Source organism: Myxine glutinosa, chromosome 5 (assembly GCF_964187855.1).
Source record: "Myxine glutinosa chromosome 5, kmMyxGlut1.1, whole genome shotgun sequence".
Taxonomy (NCBI): Eukaryota; Metazoa; Chordata; class Myxini; order Myxiniformes; family Myxinidae; genus Myxine; species Myxine glutinosa.
The window spans coordinates 206,775,895-206,801,677 of record NC_136265.1 but is presented as its reverse complement, the minus strand read 5'-3'; the positions used below and the strand labels follow the sequence as shown (position 1 = coordinate 206,801,677).

At 43.3% G+C, this 25,783-nt stretch overlaps 1 protein-coding gene across 2 annotated transcripts in view; it reads left to right on the top strand.

Moving 5' to 3' along the window:
* The window catches only part of GNPNAT1 (glucosamine-phosphate N-acetyltransferase 1), a 56,659-nt gene that overhangs the window by 22,503 nt on the left and 8,373 nt on the right, over positions 1–25,783 (top strand). For both annotated transcript variants that reach the window (XM_068115017.2, XM_078779403.1), the window contains exons 2-3: positions 2,493–2,643; positions 3,393–3,455. In XM_068115017.2, the coding sequence (XP_067971118.2) occupies positions 2,511–2,643; positions 3,393–3,455 (196 nt within the window). In that variant the 5' untranslated portion in view covers positions 2,493–2,510. The remainder of the gene's footprint in view (positions 1–2,492; positions 2,644–3,392; positions 3,456–25,783) is intronic.

The window sequence follows — 25,783 nt, the reverse complement described above, 5'->3', positions numbered from 1 at the left end:
CCAACCAACCAACCAACCACCGTTTAGAGGCCATTTTTCCCCGCAAAGCGGGGGTTGGCCTTTTCGGGGACCGTGGTAGTTGTTGTTTTTCGGTCCCCTTTTTGAAGCAATGTTTTACGGCCGGATGCCCTTCCTGACGCCAACCCTTTTTGCCGCCTTCAACGACAAACAGGGAATTACCAGTGAACTGGTACTCAATTAGCCGACCTCGGAAGGATGACAGGCTGAGTCAACCCCCCTGGCATTAATTCGGCGATCGACCGAGATTCGAACCCAGGATCCTAGGATCCTAAGCCGGCACCCTAGCCGCTAGCCCAACACCAGGGATTCCTCCCCAAAGGACATAATAAATTGGGTTAGACATTGGGTTCCTCCCCAAAGGACATAATAAATTGGGTTAGAGTTGGCCAGACCTCCCGCCAGCATCTCCAGCCGGTCAATAACGTCAAACTGCTTGCCCGCTGCCAAGCGTCTCTGCCAAGCTCCAAGACCGGCCTGCTGTCATTTCAAAAATAAACATTGCCTGGTCTCTGACCTTATACACGCTGCACCATGGCCAATGCACAGCTGCCAGGAACTGTTGCCTCACTCTTCCATTAACTTTGAAAACAATCGTTTATTGGTTGCTATGCAACACTTTAAGGAAATGCTCATTCTCAGAGCGACGTTTACTTTTTAATGGATATTGAAATTCCATTTAGAAATGATAATGTAAGAGCTTGGGGATGGATGCATCTGACGGCAAAGGATTCTGGCCGACAGACTAGGAACACGAACGCGTTCACTACACAGTACTTTGAATGCTTTTGGTATTGGAATAGGACAGAATTGTTGTTGCATTGTCATTTCTGTCCTGTCCTGGTCTATCTGCGGTTGAGTCTCGATACGAGTCTGTGGGGAAGGATGTGGAATTGTTATGAAAATGACTTGGGGATTAACGAGGAGTTAATTATTCAGTAGTTATATCTTAATGAGTGTCAGTATAAGTGTTTGTAAACCCCAATAATTTATTATTAACCAGAATCGGATGCCTAGTTAGATTCCTTGTCACTCTCGGCCTTGTGTCTCTCTTTCCCCATCTCCGATCCACTCGCATCTTTAATCAGCCATGTTCTCCTTCCATTGCACCGCGACATTGAGGGCACACTTGTGCTAAGTGAAGACTTGAACATTGGTCTTACAAACATGGTGTAGCCCCATGTGCTACCTCGCACTTGAGAGCGCATGTGCAACCCGTGCAGCAGGAGGCCAGAGGGCTGCCTAGATAACACGGCAATGATGGTGCCTATCCGTCCCTCACAGCCCAGGACCCCAAGAGAGCGGACACCGCCCAAGAGACCGGACACCGCCCAAGAGACCGGACACCGCCCAAGAGACCGGACACCGCCCAAGAGACCGGACACCGCCCAAGAGACCGGACGCCGCCATCTCGTGCACAGCCCAGTGTCAGCCATCGGTAAATTACAGCTCGGGTCTCCAGAGAGTGAACCACTCAACTGGGACCATCGAGCCACACAACTGAGATCCCCCTTGCTCTCCCCACCACCCGTAACTAAAATAATTATTAGCCCCCATTGGACTTAGTCCGAAACGGGGGCTTATTGATTGTGTCTCGTCCATCTGCCCCTACGTCTGTCCATCCGTCCATGCATGCGTCCGTTCGCAATCGTATCTTGGACATGTATGTGCTCGGGGATGGACCGATGGGACCGATTTTCTTCATTCTTGGGACATAGACAATGCACGATGGTGTACATATGCACATCATTTCGTTTCACGGTGCGATCAAAGATGGCCGACCGGCAGCCATTTTGTTATATAAACGTGTCCCCAAGCATTTATTGAACATGTATGGTCCGATTTTGTTCAAACTTGGCACACATATAAAGAATGATGGTTTACACATGTGTGACATTTTGTTTCGAGATCAGATCCAAGATGGCCGACTTCAGCTAGTGTGAATATATCGTGGTTATATAGCTAAGACAGATTCAATTGCACTGGCCCAGAGGCCTGAAGTTTAAGTACTGAAGGCTGAGGCCTATAACTGCTGTTGCCTAAACAAGGTCCGTGACACCTATCAGTTCCAACCTTTCGATATTAGATGATCCTTTTAACTGTCACTGTGGTCGTTTTACACTGAAGGGTAAAACCATAGGGAGGGCCTGGTGATTGTGAATATGACAGCTCTGAAGATGTCTTTGGCCTCACACAGCACCAAAATGGAGGCCGTATGATTTTTCCGGGTACATTTGCGGGTGGGTTAGGCCAGCTGTCCAGCCAATGGCTGGAAAGGAGCGTGACATGCACACGGAGGGACGAACAAGCGTGTTATTATATAGATTATTAATAAATGTGGAATGTGGAAGAAAGGTGATGTTCGTGGTTTTATGGCGAATGTGTTATTTTATTATTCTCATTAGTTTTTTATTTGCTGTCATTCCATTACCACGATTGCACCTGAGCCTGGCTATTCTCACCCTTGTACCTAGTTTTATTCTCAAGGCAACATGGCGCTGAACGACATTCCCCTCTTCGACGAGGTGCTGCTCCGGAACCTGCCCGTGGACAACCAGGTTATCAGTGAGCCAAACATGGACGGCCTACGTCTGCGGCCACTCTGCACTCGAGACTTCGACAGAGGTGCTCTTTGATTTTATCCACCCAGACAAAGACTTATGTCTGACCGACGGAACACACAGAATGCTGTATTGAAAACCTATGCCTTGTTTGTTGTTGATTTTTATTTATCTCTGATTACAATCTAATGAATTGTTGCTGATTTGTTTACATTAATCTCGTAATAACAAAATATCTTGCTTTTGGATTGTGTTCAGTTACCTCTAAATGGTATGAAGTACGTACGAGTATTTGACGGCCCAAATAAATCCCAGCTTCTTGAGGGCCCACCTCGTTTTGGTCCAAGTGTTTCACGAACCGGCCGGTCTGGCTTTACTTCTGAATGAGTGTGGCGGGAATTTGTAATTTGTTCCAGGGTGCCGGCGATGACTCGCCCTGGGATTCACCGTAGGATCTTTCACGTCCACCAATGGTCTTTGCTAACGGATCGGTCCTCCGGCTCGTCGTCCTGCCAATGGACGGCACCCACATCGGTGCATCACCCTGAACGTGAAACGCCAGGATGGCAGTTTTTAGCTGGGTCGAGATTCAATCCCAGGCTAGACAGCTCCATGGCCGGTGCACTGATTTTCCAGTGCTCATTGGCTCGAATAGCCAGTGCTCATTGGTCAGTGCTGTCCTGCCAGCCTCTTTAGATTGTATGAAGTAAAAAAAAACGTCTGAAAACCATAACCAACTGGGTCTTTGACGAGAGCAAAGGCTCAGGGCCGATGTTCTCATTTTTCTTATAAAACCGTGTTCCGTCCCAACAGGATTCATGAAAACCTTGGCTCAGCTGACCGATGTTGGGGACGTGTCGCCTGAAACGTTCATTGGTAAGTCCCCGGTCTTGCGATTGGTGCGTTGGTACATTTGTTGCATTTGAAAGCTATGAGTACAAAACGTAGGGGCAATAACCCTGACGTAGCGGCCTCCACGCTCCCAACCCCCCGGCCTTCCCCCCGCACCGCCCACACATATACCCCCAAAGGGGCAAATTTCTTTTAATGCCGTGAACGAACTTTGGTACCTCAAGGGTGGTGAAGGTTGTGGTCAAGTTTCATCGAAATAGTGTGTGTAGTTTCTGAGGAAAAAGCAAATTCCTATTTTGGGGGGGTCAAACCTGGACCCACTTTGACCCCGGTAAACCCCCTTAGACCCCAATTTTTTTTAATGTCCTGAACAAACTTTAGTCGAAACACAACAATGATCATTTGTGCCAAATTTGGTCGCAATCCCATCAGCGGTTTCGGAGAAGAAGTTTCAAGTGTTTACGGACGGACGGACAGACGAGCTGACGGACGGACGATGCGCCATCGCATAAGCTCACCTGAACTTTGTTCCAGGTGAGGTAATAAAAACTAAACCTCGACAAGGAATTTTACATTTGTTTTCATAAATTGACACCAAAGCTGAACCGTACAGAGTCCTGGTTCTCACAATCTTGATGTATGGGTCACAAAGTTGGACATTAAAGGAAGAAGATGAACATCGACTCCTTTTTAGCTCACCTGGAATGAAGTTCAGGTGAACTTAAGCGATGGCGCATCGTCCGTCCCTCAGTCTGTAAACACTTGCAACTTCTCCGAAACCGCTGATGTGATTGCGACCAAATTTGGCACAAATGATCATTGTTGTGTTGTGTGGAAGTGTAACTCAGTGTAACTTATTGATTGGCACTGGTAACTCATTGATTAAGACTGGTAACGAAGCAGATAGACGATTTCGTAAATGAATGCCAAGAATGTGCACGAACATGGTAATCTCTTGTCCACCTGGTCACAGCCCCAGGCTGGAGCACCCCCCTATCGTTTGGTAAATGGAACTCGCAGCAGGAGGGGAGCGAGCTGGTGCCAGGACTCGGTGCATGCATGACCTCGGGGCATTAGCGGAGAAGGGATTAGCGCGACAAGGCCCATAAAAACCAGAGCAAACTATGAGTCAAGGGACTTGTCACCAGAAGCTCTGACCTACGGAACGGAACGGAACCCTGTGAACAGCGCTGAGAGAGAGCACTCATCCTCAGAAGCCCTGCACGACGGAATGAACGCGTACCACGAGTTCGGCGCTGCAGCCGAACAAGAAGGACTATGCGGATAGAGTTAACCTGGTCCATTGAGTTAAACGATATTATTTGGTAATGGAATGAAGTGAATAACCAGTTAATAATAAAGTCATGACCTTTTGTAAAACCTGTTTCCGACCATTGGCGTCTTGAGTCTCACCCCACCACTTCCCCTACAATATGGAGGCACCGCTGAGATCAATTGGACACATACAAGACCTTTAAAGGTGAGTGTGTCTTGTTTTTGTCCAGTATGATTTACGAACTTGGGAATAGTTATGTGTATATACATGGAGGATTTGGTGTGTGGGACTTGTGATTGTCCATAGGTAATCCAAGGATGGAACGTTTTAAATGATTCAATTATTCGTGAGCTTGCGAGGATATGTACATTATACGCTGGGTATTAAAAGCCTTACTCTGGTCTGCAGGCAAATCGGCTCATGAAGTGCACCATGAGGCGATTTGTTTGCCGGTTCGGTAAGGTTCGGTAAGGTCCGTACACGTGTACAATCGTGTACACCCGTTTTAAATAAATAATTTTTTTCAGTTTTCCCGCCATGTCTAAAACTCGTTCGATCAACAAATAAATTCATGACAGACAACCCCATCTCATACCGGCCCAGAATTATTATGAAAGATGGCGATTGGATGAAAATTGCATCAAATTTTTACAGGTCCATCACTAAGCCTTTGAGACATGCTTCACGGTTGAATGAAAGACAATAATTAAGTGCTTTTGTGGAAAAGCAATGGCAGACCACCCAATGTCACCACTTTCATGAGCTCAGAGAAATAATACTTCCAAATTCCACTCTGATGGCTCAATGGAAATCGGCAGCAGAATGAAAATCAACAGACAATGGAACAGCTAGCGACGAGTGTTTGTGAGTAACAACCACCCTCTGGTCGAGGCTCATAGGAAAAGTGATACTTATTGATTCGGCACGCTTACAATAGATATTAATGGCGAAGGTTGTGGTTGGTTCGATTTTGCGAAATGAACGTTCTTTGAACAGGTTTAATGGGATTTTAAAAAAAATAATGAAAAAGTATATAATTGTTTACTCTCTGAAACTGGGTATTGTATAGAACTCTGGGTATAGTTCTCAAATCACTCTGGGTTGTGCCTTGAAGAATGAATTGGAGTTGTGACAAGGTGTAGACAGATGGGAGGTTGCGATGCTGGTACTGTGGATTCTATGAGACAAAGTACAGACAAATTTTGTTTCACTTCTAATAAAAAAATTTTGGACAAAAGTGGGTGTAAGGATGTAAGGGTGTAATGTAATGTAAGGATGTAAGGTAAAATTGAGTTATGGAATTAATTGCTTTCAACAATGCAAAGGGTGACAAGATATGGGATTGTAATGGGATTTTAATGGGATAAATATAAAAGATATTTGTTTTTGTCAAGAAAAAGTGACAATTAGCTGAGGAGTCACCGAGGCCAAACTTTAACCTTTGACGGCAGAGAAATTGTGTTCTGACAGCAGAAGACTTCCAAATAATATTTATGGCTGGATTGTTTCAAGAGAAATGACATACTATTTATTTTAATATAAAATTGCTATGAGATGAAATTATATTTTCGGTGTTGGTGTGATACTAATTACCTAGAAAAATATATCTGAAGACTTACGGACATAATTTAGGCAAAATATGGCAGAATAGTTGTTGATAGTTTAGGCACATATCAGAATGCTTGTTGATTTAAAATTTCAAAGTCAAATTTTTACACCTTCAAGTACTGATGAAATCTCCATTTTTCACATGTAGTTTTGTTGAAAAACGGATGAAGGTGAATAATTTAGGATTATTAGAAAAATTTTGATGGGTCTAACTGTGGAAAGTGTTATTAAATCATAGGTAGAGGTAACAAGGAAACTAGGTGTTACTAGGAAACAAAAGTATTCAGGTGTTACCAGGAAACAAAAGTAGACAGACAAGCAAAATGAGTATAAAGACGTTGACCAACCAAGATGTTGCATATCTTTGTTGATGTTCTGACGTTGTTTATTTCAATTATGGTCGGAATTATTAGAATTGCTATTAAATGAGAATTTTCATATTGGATGTTAAAGCAACGAAGAGTTTTATGGGATTATAAGGTCATATCGCGACGACATGGGAAAGCTAATGTTAATTGTGGGATGTCAGAGGTAATGGTGTAGTTTAATGTTCACACTGTTTTGGAAAATAATGCTCGATGCAACATGATCCTAAAAAGAACCCATCCCTACATCTAAGGATCAGGAAGGGAAGGAATGGAAAATTTGAAGTATTAAAGTTACGGAACTCAAAATATCTAGGTTTGGATGTAGTCATTAAAAAATTGAGTCATTCATTGGTTTGATGATAATCCTAATATTTTGATAAATATTTGATAATAATCCTAATAATTTTAATCCTAGGAATAATATTGCTAATAGTTTGTCTGAAGGCTTTGATAAGTATTTGTCTAAAGCAAACAGCGACTTCTAAGATGACAGACGTGTGAGGTATTTGGCATCGCCAGACTAGCTTATTGGTTTAGGAATGTTTAGAGGTCATTGCAATGTGATAATTACTTGTGATCATTTGTGAAATTTCATGAACAGATATGTGAAATGGATGTAATTTGAGTGAGTATGAGAAAATTTGGTGCGGGATTCGTGGAATGTACAAGGCCGGACATGATCATTGGGAATTCAATTGAACTAATTGACTGATATGTAAATCCAATTTCAAATTTCAAGTAAATCGAATGAAAATTAAGGATTTTTGTTCGTTGTTGCAACGTTGTGCTCCAATGTTTTGGGAACATTCAAATGTTGGGTTTTGCTAACGTTTCCACAACGTCACTACAACGTTTCACTTTCGTTGTTGCAACGTTGTGCTCCAACGTTTTGGGAACATTCAAATGTTGGGTTTTGCTAACGTTTCCACAACGTCACTACAACGTTTCACTTTCGTTGTTGCAACGTTTTGCTCCAACGTTTTGGGAACATTCAAATGTTGTGTTTTGCTGGCGTTTCCACAACGTCGCTACAACGTTTCACTTTCGTTGTTGCAACGTTTTGCTCCAACGTTTTGGGGACACTCAAATGTTAAGTAAATCGGATAAGAATTCACGAGTTATTTAATTATTAGCGATTAATGAAGTACTTATTTAATTAATTACATTTCTTATTAAATTACAGTAATTACATTACAGTAATTACCTGAGGTAATTACAGTAATTACAGTTCTGGTAATTACAGTAATTACAGTAATCATTACAGTAATTGCAGTAATCTTATTACAGTAATTACATTACATTAACTCAGGCACCTTTTGAGTAAGGAAGCTGATATTTGGACATGACACTGACCAAGTGATGTGGCTGTCAAGGAAAATTTTGATTTATTGATTAATCATTTAATAAATTAACTCGTTGATTTATAAATGACTTATTTAATTAAAAGTCCTCAGAGATACATCTTCGGATGAAATACTTGCAGATTGGTTATGCTATGAGCCAATTGATTAAGGAAAATATTTTGTGATGGCCATATTGGCAATTTCGTGGCCATATTCGTGGCAACTCAGTTAGTGCCACTGCACCTTTAAAATGCATCCCTGCGTTCATTTTTCGATCGATTGAGTTGAAATTTTGAACAATCGGATCTGGACTGTCGTTATTAACGACTCTAGCACGCACCCGTCCAATCAGGATGGAGCGGTATGGTCCCCGGATTATCACTGCCCGCAGTTTTAATTAGTTTTACTTTTTCTCTTGGTCATATAATTTTGAAGACATGCATGTCATGATATAGGAAATGTTTGTTCTGTTGAACGGAATAAATGTTGTTTATTTGTGTGGGTGTGTATTTTTTGTGTATTTTGGATATATTTTCACGACTAATTCCAGTTAACATCCTGCAAAATTTGCTCGTTTGCTGGCCGAGTCGAAATTGCGTTGAGTTCCTATGGCATGCGCCATTAAAAGCGCTGTGTAATGGTTGAGCTCCCTTTATTTCGTTTTGGTCATGCGGATGAGCAGACAAAGTGACGAATGCTGCGGCTGGAGCAGTAGAAGCGATGTTTTTAATTGAAACGATGTAATGAGTAATTAAAAGTGGGAGGGGGCAACACCACGCATACCTCTTTTAAGGTGTGTATAAACCCTGGAATAAACGTGGGAGGGGGCAACACCATGCATACCTCTTTTAAGGTGTGTATAAACCCTGGAATATTTCAGCAATCAATACAATGCTGAAACTATGTAAGTTAAGATAATGAGTAATTTAATGAGTAATTTAATGAGTAATTTAATGAGTAATTTAATGAGTAATCTAATGAGGAATTTAATGAGGAATAAACGTGGGAGGGGGCAACACCACGCATACCTCTTTTAAGGTGTGTATAAACCCTGGAATATTTCAGCAATCAATACAATGCTGAAACTATGTAAGTTAAGATAATGAGTAATTTAATGAGTAATTTAATGAGTAATTTAATGAGTAATTTAATAAGTAATTTAATGAGTAATTTAATGAGTAATTTAATAAGTAATTTAATGAGTAATTTAATGAGTAATTTAATGAGTAATTTAATGAGTAATTTAATGAGTAATTTAATGAGTAATTTAATGAGTAATTTAATAAGTAATTTAATGAGTAATTTAATGAGTAATTTAATGAGTAATTTAATGAGTAATTTAATGAGTAATTTAATGAGTAATTTAATGAGTAATTTAATAAGTAATTTAATGAGTAATTTAATGAGTAATTTAATGAGTAATTTAATGAGTAATTTAATGAGTAATCTAATGAGGAATTTAATGAGGAATTAAAAGTGGGAGGGGGCAACACCACGCATACCTCTTTTAAGGTGTGTATAAACCCTGGAATAAACGTGGGAGGGGGCAACACCACGCATACCTCTTTTAAGGTGTGTATAAACCCTGGAATATTTCAGCAATCGATACGATGCTGAAATGATGTAATTTACTGTGTAAGATGGTCGACCTTGGGTTTGTTTGGGTTTTGTTGTTTATTTTTGTGGGTGTGTATTTTTGTGTATTTTGGATATATTTTCACGACTAATTCCAGTTAACATCCTGCAAAATTTGCTCGTTTTCTGGCCGAGTCGAAATTGCGTTGAGTTCCTATGGCATGCGCCATTAAAAGCGCTGTGTAATGGTTGAGCTCCCTTTATTTCGTTTTGGTCACGCGGATGAGCAGACAAAATGACGAATGCTGCGGCTGGAGCAGTGGAAGCGATTTTATAATTGTTCAATGATTATTCGATATTGTTATGACTTATTGTCAATAGGTATACTAAGTGGCCATGAGGTAGCCTGTTGCTATGTACAGTTTTATTCTATTGTTGATTATACCACATAGCTGTGGTGATAAAGGAAATGTTCGTTTTAAATAGATGATTATGATAGGACCATGACTATAAAATCATGATGATTATTATGAATGATATCATAGGGTTCAAATGCAGAATGATTGCATGAACTTGGGAAAGAACTTTCAAGCCCTATGGGATAAATTGGGTGTTACAAGCGATGGAGTTTCAAAATTTAGCATGATTGAAGGAATTTTACAGTCTTATTTCAGGAGTTTTACGAAATTTATATTGCCAAGAGATTTTGGGTACTATTAAAAGAAAAATGATGAGATATTTTTCCCAATGAACTTTAATATCTGCCATCCATTTTGGCTGTCTCACGAATGAAGGATGAGTTGCCTTTAGTGGTTGCAAAGAAAATTTGTGGAGACCAGGCAAAATGGGGAAATATGTCAGATATGACCCTAGGACAGGACGGTGATTCATCAATTGACATGAGGTATGAACCAGAGGTGACGACCGATGAGATTCGATCTCAGTCAATGGATGGACCTGTCCTGACATCATTGGGGAAAGGGCTTATGCAAGGAGTCATCCAAAATGATTAATTTGATTTATTTATAAATATTGATGAATTAATTGAAATTGAATAATTGATTGAATTGTTGATTGATTGAATCTAATTGAATAAATTTAATTGAATAAATTTAACTGAATAAATTGAACTGAATAAATTGAATTGAATATATTGATTGTTTGATTGATGAAAATGCGGTCTCAAGAAAGAAGCTTTGATATCTTTGTGAGATATTATCAATGTGAAGACAACCTTGGAAAATTGAGCAAGGTGGTGAGTTTATATATATAGATATATATGTGCGGTTACCATTGTGTGATTTCCCCTTCAACAGAGCGGACACCTGAGGATTCACCCATTTCATACTGACCCTCTGGCTCATCTGCAAATACTGATCTATGAGATTGGATTGTGCAAAAGCCACAGGTGAGAGAGATTCTCTGGAAATCACCGTTTGAACAGGTGGAGAGATCCTTCCTGGAGGTACGAGTGAAGCTTTAGAGGAACAAACTACAACACATCCAACGCTACTTTGATAAAAGGCAGAATGGGAAATGGAGCCTGCAAGAATACACAAGGACAACCAGATATTCCACAAAAAGGTACTTGTACACATCATATGTACGACCGTTATGGTGCCGAAGCTATAAGGCAGGTCGAGAATTGGTATTTGTGGACAAAGGGACATGATGAGGAGTTTCCAAGAGATGGTACATTTGAGCGAAGTCGATTGGAAAGATTGGAACAAAGATTGAAAGCCAGGAAGAGACAGAATCTAACGGTAGACTGGCTTGCATTCCATCTTTGGGACGGTGAATCCAGACAACGGGAACAGCAAGAACGGATAACGGATCTAGAACTTAAAATAAAAAGGATACAGGATACAGTGGAGGAGACAAATGCACAACTGCCCTCGAAATTAGGAATGAAAGGGACAGTTGTCCCATCTGATTTCCAGTTGTCTCCCCAAAAAGGACGGTACAGAGAATTTTTTCGTGTTTCGGGAGATAACGAGAGATTGCAGTGGCAACTCAGGGATGTAGAGATGCAGCCCAGCAATACAAGTGCACAGGTGCACAGACCAGGCAACGACAGAAACCGGTGTTTCAAGTGTGGACGGATGGGACATTGGAAAAGAGGATGTCCGTATACCAAAAGGAAGACAAGTTCATAGGGTAAACTAAGATCAAGGGTACCAGTGCTGACCGATACCTCAGACAATGATTAGGCCTTCATTGCGGCAGGTCCCAAATGACGATTGACCTCAACAGATTAGATTACTGGACAAACATGAATAACTGTCGATGATTCTTGTGTCTGAAAAGGTTTTCGGAGCAAGAATTATTCATTTTTTCTTTTGCTTGTAAGCAAATTAGTAATTAATTGATCAAATGCCGAAATTGGATCTTTTATGTTGGGCACAAAATTTTAAATTTACAAAGTTGGAACAATTGCTTTGCAAATTTTTGAAACCAAGTGACAAGAGTCACATGATGATCAGGTGGGAATTTCGGACTAGTGTTCCGCATGATTGATAGGTCAGTGGTCGACTGACATGCAAATGGGTGTGTAGTCAAATTTGGATAAATTATGGTGGGAACTGAAAGGGTAATTTCAATGTGACATCATAGGGGTTTTCTAAAAAATAAACTTTTTGGTCCATTTGCGTATTAGCATTTATAAAATTGAAGGACAAATTTTATGAAAATGAAATAAAACTGACACCCAACCTGATCTGTAAATAATGGTTCCAACGCAAACAAATATGCATAATGCATGCGTGTGTGTGTGTTTTGTGTATCAATGTTTGTGTTTGTTGTTTTTGTTTTTGTGTATCGATCTTACAAGATTGTTGACACCGACAGTGTGCCTTGTCTGAAAAAAAAAAAAATAGATAGTTCCATGGGGAAGGGATCGCATATCGAGAGAATTCATAAAAATAAAAATAAAAAATAGAAATATAATTTGATTATGAAAATTATCACTTTTGTCAAGGGAGATGGAGAATAAAGATTTGATTTGCTGAGTTATGAGCAGCTATTCATTAATAGTAAAAAAATTGGAAGTAATCTTGGGATTCCATTGTGATCGAATTTATATGAGAATCAAAGCTATTTATGGATATGAGCTTCATAAAAATGTGGGAGTACAAAATTAGCCACATTTTGGAGAGGTCTTACACTGACTTCCCAGAGTACTCTGCTCATGGATTTTTATATATATAAACTTGAATTTTATCAGCATATAAATTGTGCTGTATGTATGGATGTGGTTTAGGCATAGATGATATGGGAAAATAGTAAAGAAAATTTTGCTGGTTTGAACTATTGTGGGTTTTCAGTTCTGGAGTTCAAACAAAGTCACTGGTTAACAGATGAGAAAGGATAGTAATTAAATTATTCGATGCTGGGCAAATTAAGTACGATATTACTAAGACTTATGAGAGCTATTGTTCTTCCTTACAGCAGTGGAAAATTATTGGAAAAAATTAGATCCAACATAATGAATCTATAAAAGAATGTGATAGGGATAATATCCTCAATTTGTACTAATTATTTGATTGTGGGTAAAGGAATTAATTTATCGTAGTGGATTGTTAACAGCAGCCTGAAAATGTCCTGAGAGTGTGCATCCATGTAATCAGAAATCCCAGATTTGTTTTTACAAACAACATTTTGGTAGAGGTCTTGTGTGGACGAGCACTTCCTTGGTAGATAAAGAACGGTACTGCATGCTGGCAGCCACTTTTGCGGCCAGCTAGGCCAAACAAATTGAGAGGAAATTGTAGTTAAATACGTAAGTTACACATGGCTATTTGTAAAAAGGAAATTTGTTGAGATGGGAAACATTTTTCGAAGGTTTATTAAAGTGTTATAATATGACATGTGGCAAGGCAAACTATTGGATGGGAAAATTAGATCTGGCTATAGAATAAATTTATTGACCCCTTGAAGTTAATTCTTCAAATCATTGTTTCACTGGCATTTTTTGTTCAAATTGGAAATAGTTTGGTAGAGCTTTGGTTAAAACCTTTGGTTGCGGTATCTTGGAACGAAATGATAAACCATAGGAGATTGATAAGAATAGAAACAAATATGGACCCAAAATAGAAAGTTGGATTCATGCCTCTCATTGCAAGCAAATACATGGGGCTAAGGTGGACGATCCCACAGAAAATGAGGCTACACCTAGCAGCCCAGCAGAACATTCAGTGGCAGATAAATGATAGTCGTGATTTACAGTCATTTGAATTACATTTTAACACCCCTTGCATTGATAAACATTACATTTTCAACATGTGATATTCCTACTTGGGATAGTGACATTTATTTGCCTACATGACATACAATTACCTGCTGATATTAATACAACATGAGTGAAAAATGTATCACAACTACACTCATGATCAGGGGATTGAGTTCAACCCCGGGAGATAGGGGGATAAGGGTAAGACAAATAATCTGATTTATGTTACATATTAAGGGATTTTCTTTATTTACCTTTTAGGAAGCTTGTTAGTTTGGTATATAATGTTGAATGTCATCGACATATAATTATGTCATAGGTATGAATATATACAAGGAGTAGCAAACTTGTTTGTTGGGTTAGTAGTTATATTGGCAATTGTTTTAGTGGTGGCTTGCTTGAAAGCCTTAGCGACGGTGTGTTTGAATAAGGTAACCAACAACACGATGATAACGCATGAAGTGACAAATGAGGAAAGAAATGTGGAACCAGAAAAGGAAGACTTTTATGGCGACATAATTACTGAGATTAAAAGATTAAATCAAGTGATGTTGCAAATGAATACAGTAGAATTAAGATAATGGCATAACGACAATGTTATGAGTTGTGTAAATTACAATATCAGTGAACTCATATCACCACGAGTGACACACTGTTAGAAAAAAAAAAAAAAAGGAGGGAAAAGAAAAAGTGGAGAGGAATTATGGTAATAATACATTATGCTTAATTTGTTGGTTTGGGAAAATTGTTGTTGGGAATTAGATATTCCCGTTTGTGATTGTAATCATTACCTTCGCAAAAGCGGAAGGTTATGTTTTGATCGCTGTGTATTTATTTGTATGTCTGTGTGTGTGTGTGTGTGTATGTTATTCGCATAACTTAAAAAGTATTCAACCGAATTGCATGAAATTTGGTGGGATGATTGGTTATTATACGGGACACATTTGATTAGATTTTGGGAGCAATCGGGTCAAAGGTCAAGGTCAAGGTCACGAAAAGGTCAAAATCGTATTTTTACCATAGCGCGGTCAATTTTTATCCAATTGGCATGCAACTAATGCCAAAATGTTCAGAATTCAATGCCCGATCTTGTGATATACGACATGACCCAGTGAAGACATTACCCTTGTTAGCGGTTGGGGGTCAAAGGTCAGGGGGGTCACGACCTTGCAAAATGTGCGTTTTTTGTCATAACTTGGTCAATTCTTATCCGATTTGCATGAAATCAGCACCAAACTGTTCACTGTTCTGTTCCCTACACTCCCATGCCAAGTACAGAACAGTAGCTGCGGCGAAGGTATGCGCTCTACCGAGTGCCCGTTCTAGTATACAATTAATTTTCTTAGAGTAGTGCTAAAATACCTGCATGAGTTAATTTTTGAACTATATTAACCTGAAAGCAATTGTGGATGCTATTCTTAGTTTAGTAGTGAAATACATACCTGATTGAATATTATTTGTGTGACGCATATAAATGAATATAACTTTTTGAATGTTGTAAGGGAAAACAACAAATTGTTGAATGTGAAACTGTCGGAAGATATACATGATTATGCTGATTTCATGGTAAGATGTACCCTATCTGATTCAGTGTGTGTGGAAAGCAGATTCAGATGTGACTGAGCATAAGGATAAGACGAGATCACATTTGAAGGGGGTGCTAACGGAATTGGGAAGAAGTTCGAGAAAGAAAATTTGTGGCTAAAAAATGAAGTTAAACGTGGCATACACCCTCTTTCTCAAAGAATGATGAAGACATTCTCCCGTGTAACTTGGAGATGGATGCTTACCTTCACCAAGGAAATTTATGTGACCATTTGCCTGGATCACACTGCAACATATGAAAGAAAGGCGATCACTTACTCTTGTTCGAAGGCTTCGAACATTCATCACATCAGAAGTTGCAGGACAACGACATTTTACCCGCAACCTCTGTGAAATGCGGGGACATATGTTATTACTTCACCAACTTCCGGGGAGCCAGCATGGAGCTGCAAACCAATGGCTGTGCCTTTTCACAACAGCTGTGCGCGATTCTGCGGGCCACTCCTGGTATGGACCATGGATGACCTGAACACCATGGTCCCAACATCATTGTGGATGCATCCGGCATCCCTGTTCCACATCTTGCTGGCCAATCAACGTCACACCAATACTTGCTGCCCACTCACAATGAGGGAGGAGGCAAGTCGACTACAACTGGGTGAAGGCCTTGTTCAGGAATTACTATGGTTTACAGCAAAAAGTGGCAAGAATGCTACAAGGAGAGGAGGGTCAGTCTATGACTCCGCAATGTTACCACAACAGCGAAATCCTACACGAAGTAGTGCAGGAGCTATGAAGACATTAGGAGAAAATGTTTCATACCTGGATTCAAACACAAGTGATCAGCCCTTCCTTTCAAACAAAGTCAACATTTGTGTGGAGGCAAACGTTTTTGCCAGATGGTGCAGATGCTTTACAAAACTTGAAAATGAAGTGAAATTGTTGTATCTTGGTGATGGTGAAGTGTTGTTTTGAAAATATATTTGTGATGCAAATGCAATAGATTGAACAATATGGAAGGAGTCAATGACCAACGAAATGTTTTGTGATTCTTGCAGGATGACGGTGTATGCCTAAGGGAATTTGATTACCAAAGTTATGATTATTTACTTATACTTGTAATGATGTTTACTTGCAGTGATTGATTATTTACTTATACTTGTAATGATGTTTACTTGTAGTGATTGATTATTTACTTATACTTGTAATGATGTTTACTTGCAGTGATTGATTATTTACTTATACTTGTAATGATGTTTACTTGTAGTGATTGATTGTTTACTTATATTGATGTTTAGATTAATGGTTAATATAAACAAAAACAAAAAGATGAGGGAATTGTGGAAGTGTAACTCAGTGTAACTTATTGATTGGCACTGGTAACTCATTGATTAAGACTGGTAACGAAGCAGATAGACGATTTCGTAAATGAATGCCAAGAATGTGCACGAACATGGTAATCTCTTGTCCACCTGGTCACAGCCCCAGGCTGGAGCACCCCCCTATCGTTTCGTAAATGGAACTCGCAGCAGGAGTGGAGCGAGCTGGTGCCAGGACTCGGTGCATGCATGACCTCGGGGCATTAGCGGAGAAGGGATTAGCGCGACAAGGCCCATAAAAACCAGAGCAAACTATGAGTCAAGGGACTTGTCACCAGAAGCTCTGACCTACGGAACGGAACGGAACCCTGTGAACAGCGCTGAGAGAGAGCACTCATCCTCAGAAGCCCTGCACGACGGAATGAACGCGTACCACGAGTTCGGCGCTGCAGCCGAACAAGAAGGACTATGCGGATAGAGTTAACCTGGTCCATTGAGTTAAACGATATTATTTGGTAATGGAATGAAGTGAATAACCAGTTAATAATAAAGTCATGACCTTTTGTAAAACCTGTTTCCGGCCATTGGCGTCTTGAGTCTCACCCCACCACTTCCCCTACAGTTGTGACTAAAGTTTGTTCAGGACATTTAAAAAAAATCAGGGTCTAAGGGGGGGGGGGGGGTGGGGGTTATCGGGGTCAAAGAGCGTTTAGCTCTTACACGAGCCTCGATCTTGTATACAAAAAAAGAAAAACAACCTGTGTGGACACCTTTAACTAACTTTCATAAACTGCATGTTATTGCAGTCACTGGCAATGATGGAGTGAATTTAGTGATTGTAAAATCATCCAGTTGTAGAATAGCAGGCCTCTATTTACCTGTTATTTTTGGTACCTTGCAAAGATTATCCCAACCATGTTTGAATTGGCTGCACACTACTGCACAATGTTGAACGGGCTGCACACTACTGCACAATGTTGAATTGGCTGCACACTACTGTACAATGTTGAATGGGCTGCACACTACTGCACAATGTTGAATTGGCTGCACACTACTGTACAGTGTTGAATTGGCTGCACACTACTGTACAATGTTGAACGGGCTGCACACTACTGCACAATGTTGACTTGGCTGCACAATACTGTACAATGTTGAACGGGCTGCACACTACTGCACAATGTTGAATTGGCTGCACACTACTGCACAGAGTTGAATTGGCTGCACACTACTGTACAATGTTGAATTGGCTGCACACTACTACACATGTTGAATTGGCTGCACACTACTGTACAATGTTGAATTGGCTGCACACTACTGCACAATGTTGAATTGGCTACACACTACTGCACAATGCTGAATTGGCTACACACTACTACACATGTTGAATTGGCTGCACACTACTGTACAATGTTGAATTGGCTGCACACTACTACACATGTTGAATTGGCTGCACACTACTGTACAATGTTGAATTGGCTGCACACTACTGCACAATGTTGAATTGGCTACACACTACTGCACAATGCTGAATTGGCTGCACACAACTGCACAATGCTGAATTGGCTGCACACTACTGCACAATGCTGAATTGGCTGCACACTACTGCACATGTTGAATTGGCTGCACACTACTGCACAATGTTGAATTGGCTACACACTACTGCAAAATGCTGAATTGGCTGCACACTACTGCACAATACTGAATTGGCTACACACTACTGCACAATGCTGAATTGGCTGCACACTACTGCACAATGCTGAATTGGCTGCACACTACGGCGCAATGCTGAATTGGCTGCACACTACTGCACAATGCTGAATTGGCTGCACACTACTGTACAATGTTGAATTGGCTGCACACTACTGCACAATGTTGAATTGGCTGCACATTACTGTACAATGTTGAACGGGCTGCACACTACTGCACAATGTTGAATTGGCTGCACACTACTGCACAATGTTGAATTGGATGCACACTACTGCACAATTTTGAATTGGATGCACACTACTGCACATTGTTGAATTGGATGCACACTACTGCACAATGTTGAATTGGCTACACACTACTACACATGTTGAATTGGCTGTACACTACTGTACAATGTTGAATTGGCTGCACACTACTACACATGTTGAATTGGCTGCACACTACTGTACAATGTTGAATTGGCTGCACACTACTGCACAATGTTGAATTGGCTGCACATAACTGCACAATGCTGAATTGGCTTCACACTACTGCACAATGCTGAATTGGCTGCACACTACTACACATGCTGAATTGGCTGCACACCACGGCACATGTTGAATTGGCTGCACACTACTGCACAAAGTTGAATTGGCTGCACACTACTGCACAAAGTTGAATTGGCTGCATACTACTGCACAATGTCGAATTGGCTACACACTACTGCACAATGTTGAATTGGCTGCACACAACTGCACAATGCTGAATTGGCTGCACACTACTGCACAATGTTGAATTGGCTGCACACTACTGTACAATGTTGAATTGGCTGCACACTACTGCACAATTGTTTCTTTTATTGCGACAAGTGACCCCATTTCCTGTGTAATTATGAAAGCCACACAATTTCCATCCCGCCGCTCACAAATCCCTTATCGCTTTGACACCACAGGTGTAGGTAGATTACCTGCCGAGAGTCTGTTTCTTTGTTATGGAGACAACCTCCAAGCAACACACCTACGAGACAGTGTCGTCTTTCACGTAACCAAGTACTGTACGAGTGGGATCGGCAACCACCTGTGCTTAAATGTCTGCTGCCGTCTGTTTGTTATTGACATTGTTGCGGATATGGGATTTGCATCCATCCATATCCGCTTGTAAATATTCCCCTATTTCCTCAATACTTCCCAACTATCCCCAATCCCCCATTCCCTAGTCCCATTTTCTGTAAACAACACTCTGTAGACCCGACCTCCCCCTATTTCCCCCATTAAATGTCGTGCCCAGGTTCACCGCATCTCATGTAAGACAACGATAGGACATCTTGCTAGTTATTCTTAGTCTATGTCAGTTAAGGACTCGTTTCCATTAATTCTGACCCTTCGTTGCACCAGAATGTGATTGTATGGCACCGTTAGGAAGTTTAGGACCTCCCAATACCTCCCCGCAGCTCTTCCTCACGGTTCAGCAACAACAACAACAACAACAGCAACGGCGGCGGCGTGCACAGGGAGTGCGCGTCCTCACTCCGGCTTGGTTGGTAGGGGGTGTTGGGAGGGCATGAGGCCTTCCCAGCGAGCCGCCATCGAACATGTGCTCGACGGGGTTACCAAATAGGGGCTCCCTGTCAGCTCCTCGTCAAGGGCGGAGCCCGGTAACCCCCGCACCCAATGGAAGCGGCGGACCGGTCCCATCTGGGGCGGAGCCAACCAGCCGAGGGCGTGTCACTCCCCGCTGAGCATGCGCAGGAAGAGGGAGGTGACGTCAGATGCGCGCTGAGCTTGGAGAAAGAAAGACGCCACCTCCGAGCGCTGTGAGGCCTCCCTGCATCTCTTGGACCGTGCTTGATCCTGTCCCCGAGCCAAGGTGCACCTTGTGCTATCGAACTACCTGTCCTTCCCTGCCATCAATCCCTGTGTAAGTCAGCCTTGTTCCGTTTGTCTGTGGTCTGTCTGGGATAAGATAAGATTGTATTTAAGTGCCAGCTCTTCTGTGCCTTTACCTCACTACCTTGTAAGCTACCCCTTTTCTCCACCACTGTAATTATATCCTCCTCCGGAGGTCTTGAGAACTGTACCCCTTGCGTCGTTTCATCTATCCCAGTCGTTGTGTCCTTTCCATCATTGATTTAGCATAGCGCGATTTGGTCAACGTCTGGGTGGAATCGGGGTCTAGTCGGGGAATAACTGTTAGGTCGCGGTAATACACCACCGCTCGGTCGAAATAACATCTAACCGCGATCTGTAACAATTGGTGTCGAGGAGTGAGATTCGAGGCCCGAACCAAATTTTTTTTTAAAACATCTAGGAAAAAATTTGGTCAAAATTATAAAGACACCGAAATTTGATTTTGTTTTACAAAAAACCCGAATTTTGAAAGTCGCGCTATGGCAGATCAAGACGGCTGGGTTCCGGTAGAGGAGAGTGAGGCAGGGTCGATCCAGGACCAAATTGAGGGACATGAGGAGAGCGAAGCAGTGAGGGCGGCAGGTTCGCAAGATGGCGCTCTCGCGCACGAGGTTGCGGGCGCGCAAAATGGCGCCTCGCACATGGCTACGGCGGCCGCACCCGCTGCACAAGTGGGAGGGATGGCCCAAATGCAGGCCCTCATGGAGCAATTTATGGTACAAATGCAGGCGTCCCTCAACCTGCAGAAGGACGAGATGAGGGCTAATAGTCAGCAATTAGGGAACCAGATGGATGCTCAGAGTGAGCAATTAAGAGACGGGTTAAACAATATGGGAAATAAATTTGAGGGATTAGACAATGGGATAGAAGGGATGAAACATGGGTTAACGGGGGTGGAAAATAGAATGGCTGCCCAGGAGAATCAGATAGAGGGAGTGAAAAATGGGTTAGAGGGGTTAGAAAACAGTATGGAAGGCAAATTGAGGGACATGAGGGACCAAGCGGAAAGGGAAGTTAAAAAAATGGGGCAGCAGATAGAGGGGGTCAGAATGGGGGTAGAAACTAAATTGGATGCTCACAGGGAGGAAATGGAGCAGATGAGGGTGGCATCTGGGCAGGAGATGCAAGTGATGGGAGAGGAGATCAGAAGAGGTGTGAGTGAGGAGGTCGGAGGAGTGCGCGAGGAGGTGAGGCACTGTAAGGAGCGCATGGAGAAGGAGGTGAGAAAGGGGACTGTAAAATTGCAAGGTGGTATAGAGGAGTTGACGCTGGGAGTAGAACAACTGACAGTGGGACAAAAGGAGTTGGGGGACCAGGTAAAGAAGAACACAGCGGTAATAGAGGGTTTAAAATCGACACAGAAGGAGATGAAAAAGGACGTAGGGGTAATTAAAAAAGAGTGTCAGACGGTACATGAGGACCTGACGAGGAAAATGAACAAGGTGGTAGAGGTGATGGAGGTTAAAGAGCGGGAGGTGCGGGAGCACATAGAAAAAAATAAGGTGGAGTTAGAGGAAGAACTTAAGGGGGCGCACGAGGAGATGAAGGAGGTGAAGCAGAAATTAGAAGAAGTGGAAGAAGGGGTGAGCGAAATTAAGAAGCGACGGAGAGAGGATAAGAAAGAGATAAAGGAGGAAGTAAAAGAATTGGTCCAAAGTCTGTGTTCGGATCGTGATGATGTGCTCATTAACCGGATGAGGGATTCGCAGGTGATGGAGGAGAAGCGAAGAGAAAGAGGACCCGGTGTAAGTGGTGACCAATATGGTCGTGCGTATGATGCGCCAGGTGATTTAATAAGCTTGGGGGTCGAGATGGACCCGGATGTTCGTGAGAGGCCAAGAGTGAGGTGTATGGCTGGTCCGGAGGGTATGGAACGAGGGTGCTAGCGAGAGGGTCCGGTGATGGGAGAGGTGCGAGGTGTGAGTGAGCAAGGTTGTGGTGGTATGGAATGGGTAGCGGGTTGCGGAAGTGTGACCCATGCATCGACACCAACAGGGGTAGTTTTTAGAGGGACAGTGGAGGCACGGGAGCCCCTTGGGGGTAATGTACTGTGGGGGCCCGGCCGGTTTGGCCCCGCGCTGACCCCGCAAGGGGCGACGCACGGGGTCCGGCAGGCGGGCAACGACTCACATACGAGGTGGTCCCACAAGGTCCCACTCGCGCCGTATGACGGTGGGTAAGGGTGGCATCCCTGCCACCCTTCCCATGATATGGGGGCAAATGCGCTATAGATTATGGGGTGTATGGCAGTGAAAACTAGCCCGGGTGGGTTAGGATATTGTGTGTAGGGATCTAGCGAAGATGACATTAGGTAACGTTAAGGTTAGTTAGTGACAAGGATACCTGTAGAGGGGACGCAGGTAGATTAGAGTGGATGATAATGACGAGGGAGCGCAATAGCTTAAAGGGACGACTGGGAAGCGCAAGTTTCAGAGGGGAGTAGTTAGATGAGATGATGCTGTGTGAGAACTGGACAGGTGTGTGGAGCAGTGTATGAGTAGTGAGTGTTGTGGATCAGCGCGAATGCGCTTGGGGGAGAGAAGGGTGCAGGCGGCACCAAGTATGAGAGCACAGGTGTGCAAGTGCAGGTGTGTGGAATATATGGAGCAGAGAATGAGTGGTGTGGAGAGAGTTGGAGTAAGTGGTACGGAGTGGTGTGCATGGTGCGAAGGTGTGGATGGGGGAAGAGTGGACCCCTTTTCACGAGTACCCGGGGAGGGTAGTTTAAAGAATAGTTGGAAGGTATAGGTAAATTGTGGTTGGATATTGGCATTTGTGGTGCGGTTGCAGGATGGTATTGTGGATGGGTGCATTGGTGTGGTGAAATTGGCTGGTCGTGTGGCCTGTTAGTATGAGTGTGAATGGTTTGGCACTCCGCCACTGTTAGATGTCGGCCAGGCGAGGCCGCAGGTGGGCTCTGGGAGCCGTTAGTGTCAGTGGGTGCCTGAGGATCCCGGGTGTGGATCGGGCAGCCCGTGCCAGAGAGGGCACTGAGGGGGTGAGAGTGCGAGAGGGCCTTCCCCAGTTAGTTAGGTTAGGGTGAGGAGCAGGTGAGCTCGGTAGGCAACAACAGTGGTGGAGGTGTGCAGGTGGGCGGACCAGCTGGGAGCGTCACACGACCCAGCCACCGAAATTGTGCGGGGGCACCGAGTGATGAATCGGGGGAGTGAGACCCCAACTTGAGAAGCACCACAGTTTGGTCAATGGGAATTGGTTTTTAGAACCCATAGTGTAAGTTGGCCAATGGATTGGCAGGGAAAGACCCCGGGTAATGTAAAGTTGTTAAAGTCATTTAGGAAATAGTTAGGATTGATGAACCTGTCGCACCATACGCAGCCACTTACCTGAGATGATGATGTCTCCACACCTGTGTTCCTTTGTTCTGTGTTGCAGGAAGGGAGAATTGCTGTGTGGATTTGTGAGACGCATCACGACGTGGATGAGACATTGGGGTGATTCCATCTCTCCCTCCTTGGGAGGGACTGATGATGAATTGGTGATGGCAAATTTTGATGTTGAGTTGGAGATGGCAAATTTTGATGAGAGTTGGAAATGGCAAATTTGATTGGTTAGGAGGGAGAGAAGACGAATTTGGTTTATGGGAGGAACGGGGAAGACAGTAGGGACGTTTGTTGATGTGTAAAGTAGATGTTTATGGGTAGTGTTGTGTTTTGTGGATACAGTAAGGGGTAAGGGAGGGGCAATGTAGGTTACCTGGTGGGGGGGGGGGGGGGCGTACGGTAGGAACATACCTGTCTCACCTGGTTCCCATGTGCCCCCAGTGTGCATTACCTAGTATTGCGTGCACTTTTGCGCCCTTACCACCTTACTCACTTGTCTTCTTTTGTCTCCCACCTCCAAGGATCTGGCTTTGGGGCAGAGAGAGAGGAGAGAGAGGTGCTGGCTCTGCAGTTGTGGGCCTGTACTTCCGCTGCTTGCTGCCTGGATCGATACACCATATGGACCGCAATTTTGGTGGCCGCCCACAATGGACCGCAGTTCTTTTGCGGGCAAGCACCACCCGTTGATGGACCTGGGTCAACGTGGCACCTATGCCATACAGGTGAACCACTTTTAGTTGGCCCCCCTGACGGCCACAATTTAGAAATGGACGCGGTTGGCGCCTTTCTTTATTTCTAAAGAAGCCAGAAGGCCAAGTGCACTCCATGAAGGCAAGACCAGCAGCAGAACATCGGCCGGCTGCGACACCACCGGTGACCATGGACACTTGATTGTGCATTTATTATTGAACACTTTATTGGTGCACCGGATGGTGCTGACTGTGCATAATGGGGTGGTGCTTTTGGTGCTTGGACGGGGTGCTCTGCACATTATTAAAGGCCGTAGGGCCACAGGGCACTCGTGGGTTGGTGTATCGATGCTGGCATGTGTGCTCTCTCTATGCATAACATCTGCATGTGTTCCTCAAAGAACAGGTCCTGGATCGTAGTGTAAATATCAGTCTTGTATAAATGATGCTCCCTACCGGCTGTATGTTTAGTTGGAGGATGCTTTCCGCGATTCGGTTATCCTGTGGGTGTGTTTCTGTTAGGAGAAGGGTGCAACGTCGCAGGGGGACATATTTACTCATTTGTGAACATCTGTAAAACTGTCGCACTCAGGGTTGAGTTAATAGTAGAGGGAACTACATCTGAGTGCCACACTAAAGTAGGTAAAAATTTATCGGGTCGGGCCGCCCCGAGGTAGAGAAGGGTGCAATGTTGCGGATATGGGATTTGCATCCATCCATATCCGCTTGTAAATATTCACCTATTTCCTCAATACTTCCCAACTATCCCCCATTCCCTAGTCCCATTTTCTGTAAACAACACTCTGTAGACCCGACCTCCCCCTATTTCCCCCATTAAATGTCGTGCCCAGGTTCACCGCATCTCATGTAAGACAACTATAGGACATCTTGCTAGTTATTCTTAGTCTATGTCAGTTAAGGACTCGTTTCCATTAATTCTGACCCTTCGTTGCACCAGAATGTGATTGTATGGCACCGTTAGGAAGTTTAGGACCTCCCAATACCTCCCCGCAGCTCTTCCTCACGGTTCAGCAACAACAACAACAACAACAACAGCAACGGCGGCGGCGTGCACAGGGAGTGCGCGTCCTCACTCCGGCTTGGTTGGTAGGGGGTGTTGGGAGGGCATGAGGCCTTCCCAGCGAGCCGCCATCGAACATGTGCTCGACGGGGTTACCAAATAGGGGCTCCCTGTCAGCTCCTCGTCAAGGGCGGAGCCCGGTAACCCCCGCACCCAATGGAAGCGGCGGACCGGTCCCATCTGGGGCGGAGCCAACCAGCCGAGGGCGTGTCACTCCCCGCTGAGCATGCGCAGGAAGAGGGAGGTGACGTCAGATGCGCGCTGAGCTTGGAGAAAGAAAGACGCCACCTCCGAGCGCTGTGAGGCCTCCCTGCATCTCTAGGACCGTGCTTGATCCTGTCCCCGAGCCAAGGTGCACCTTGTGCTATCGAACTACCTGTCCTTCC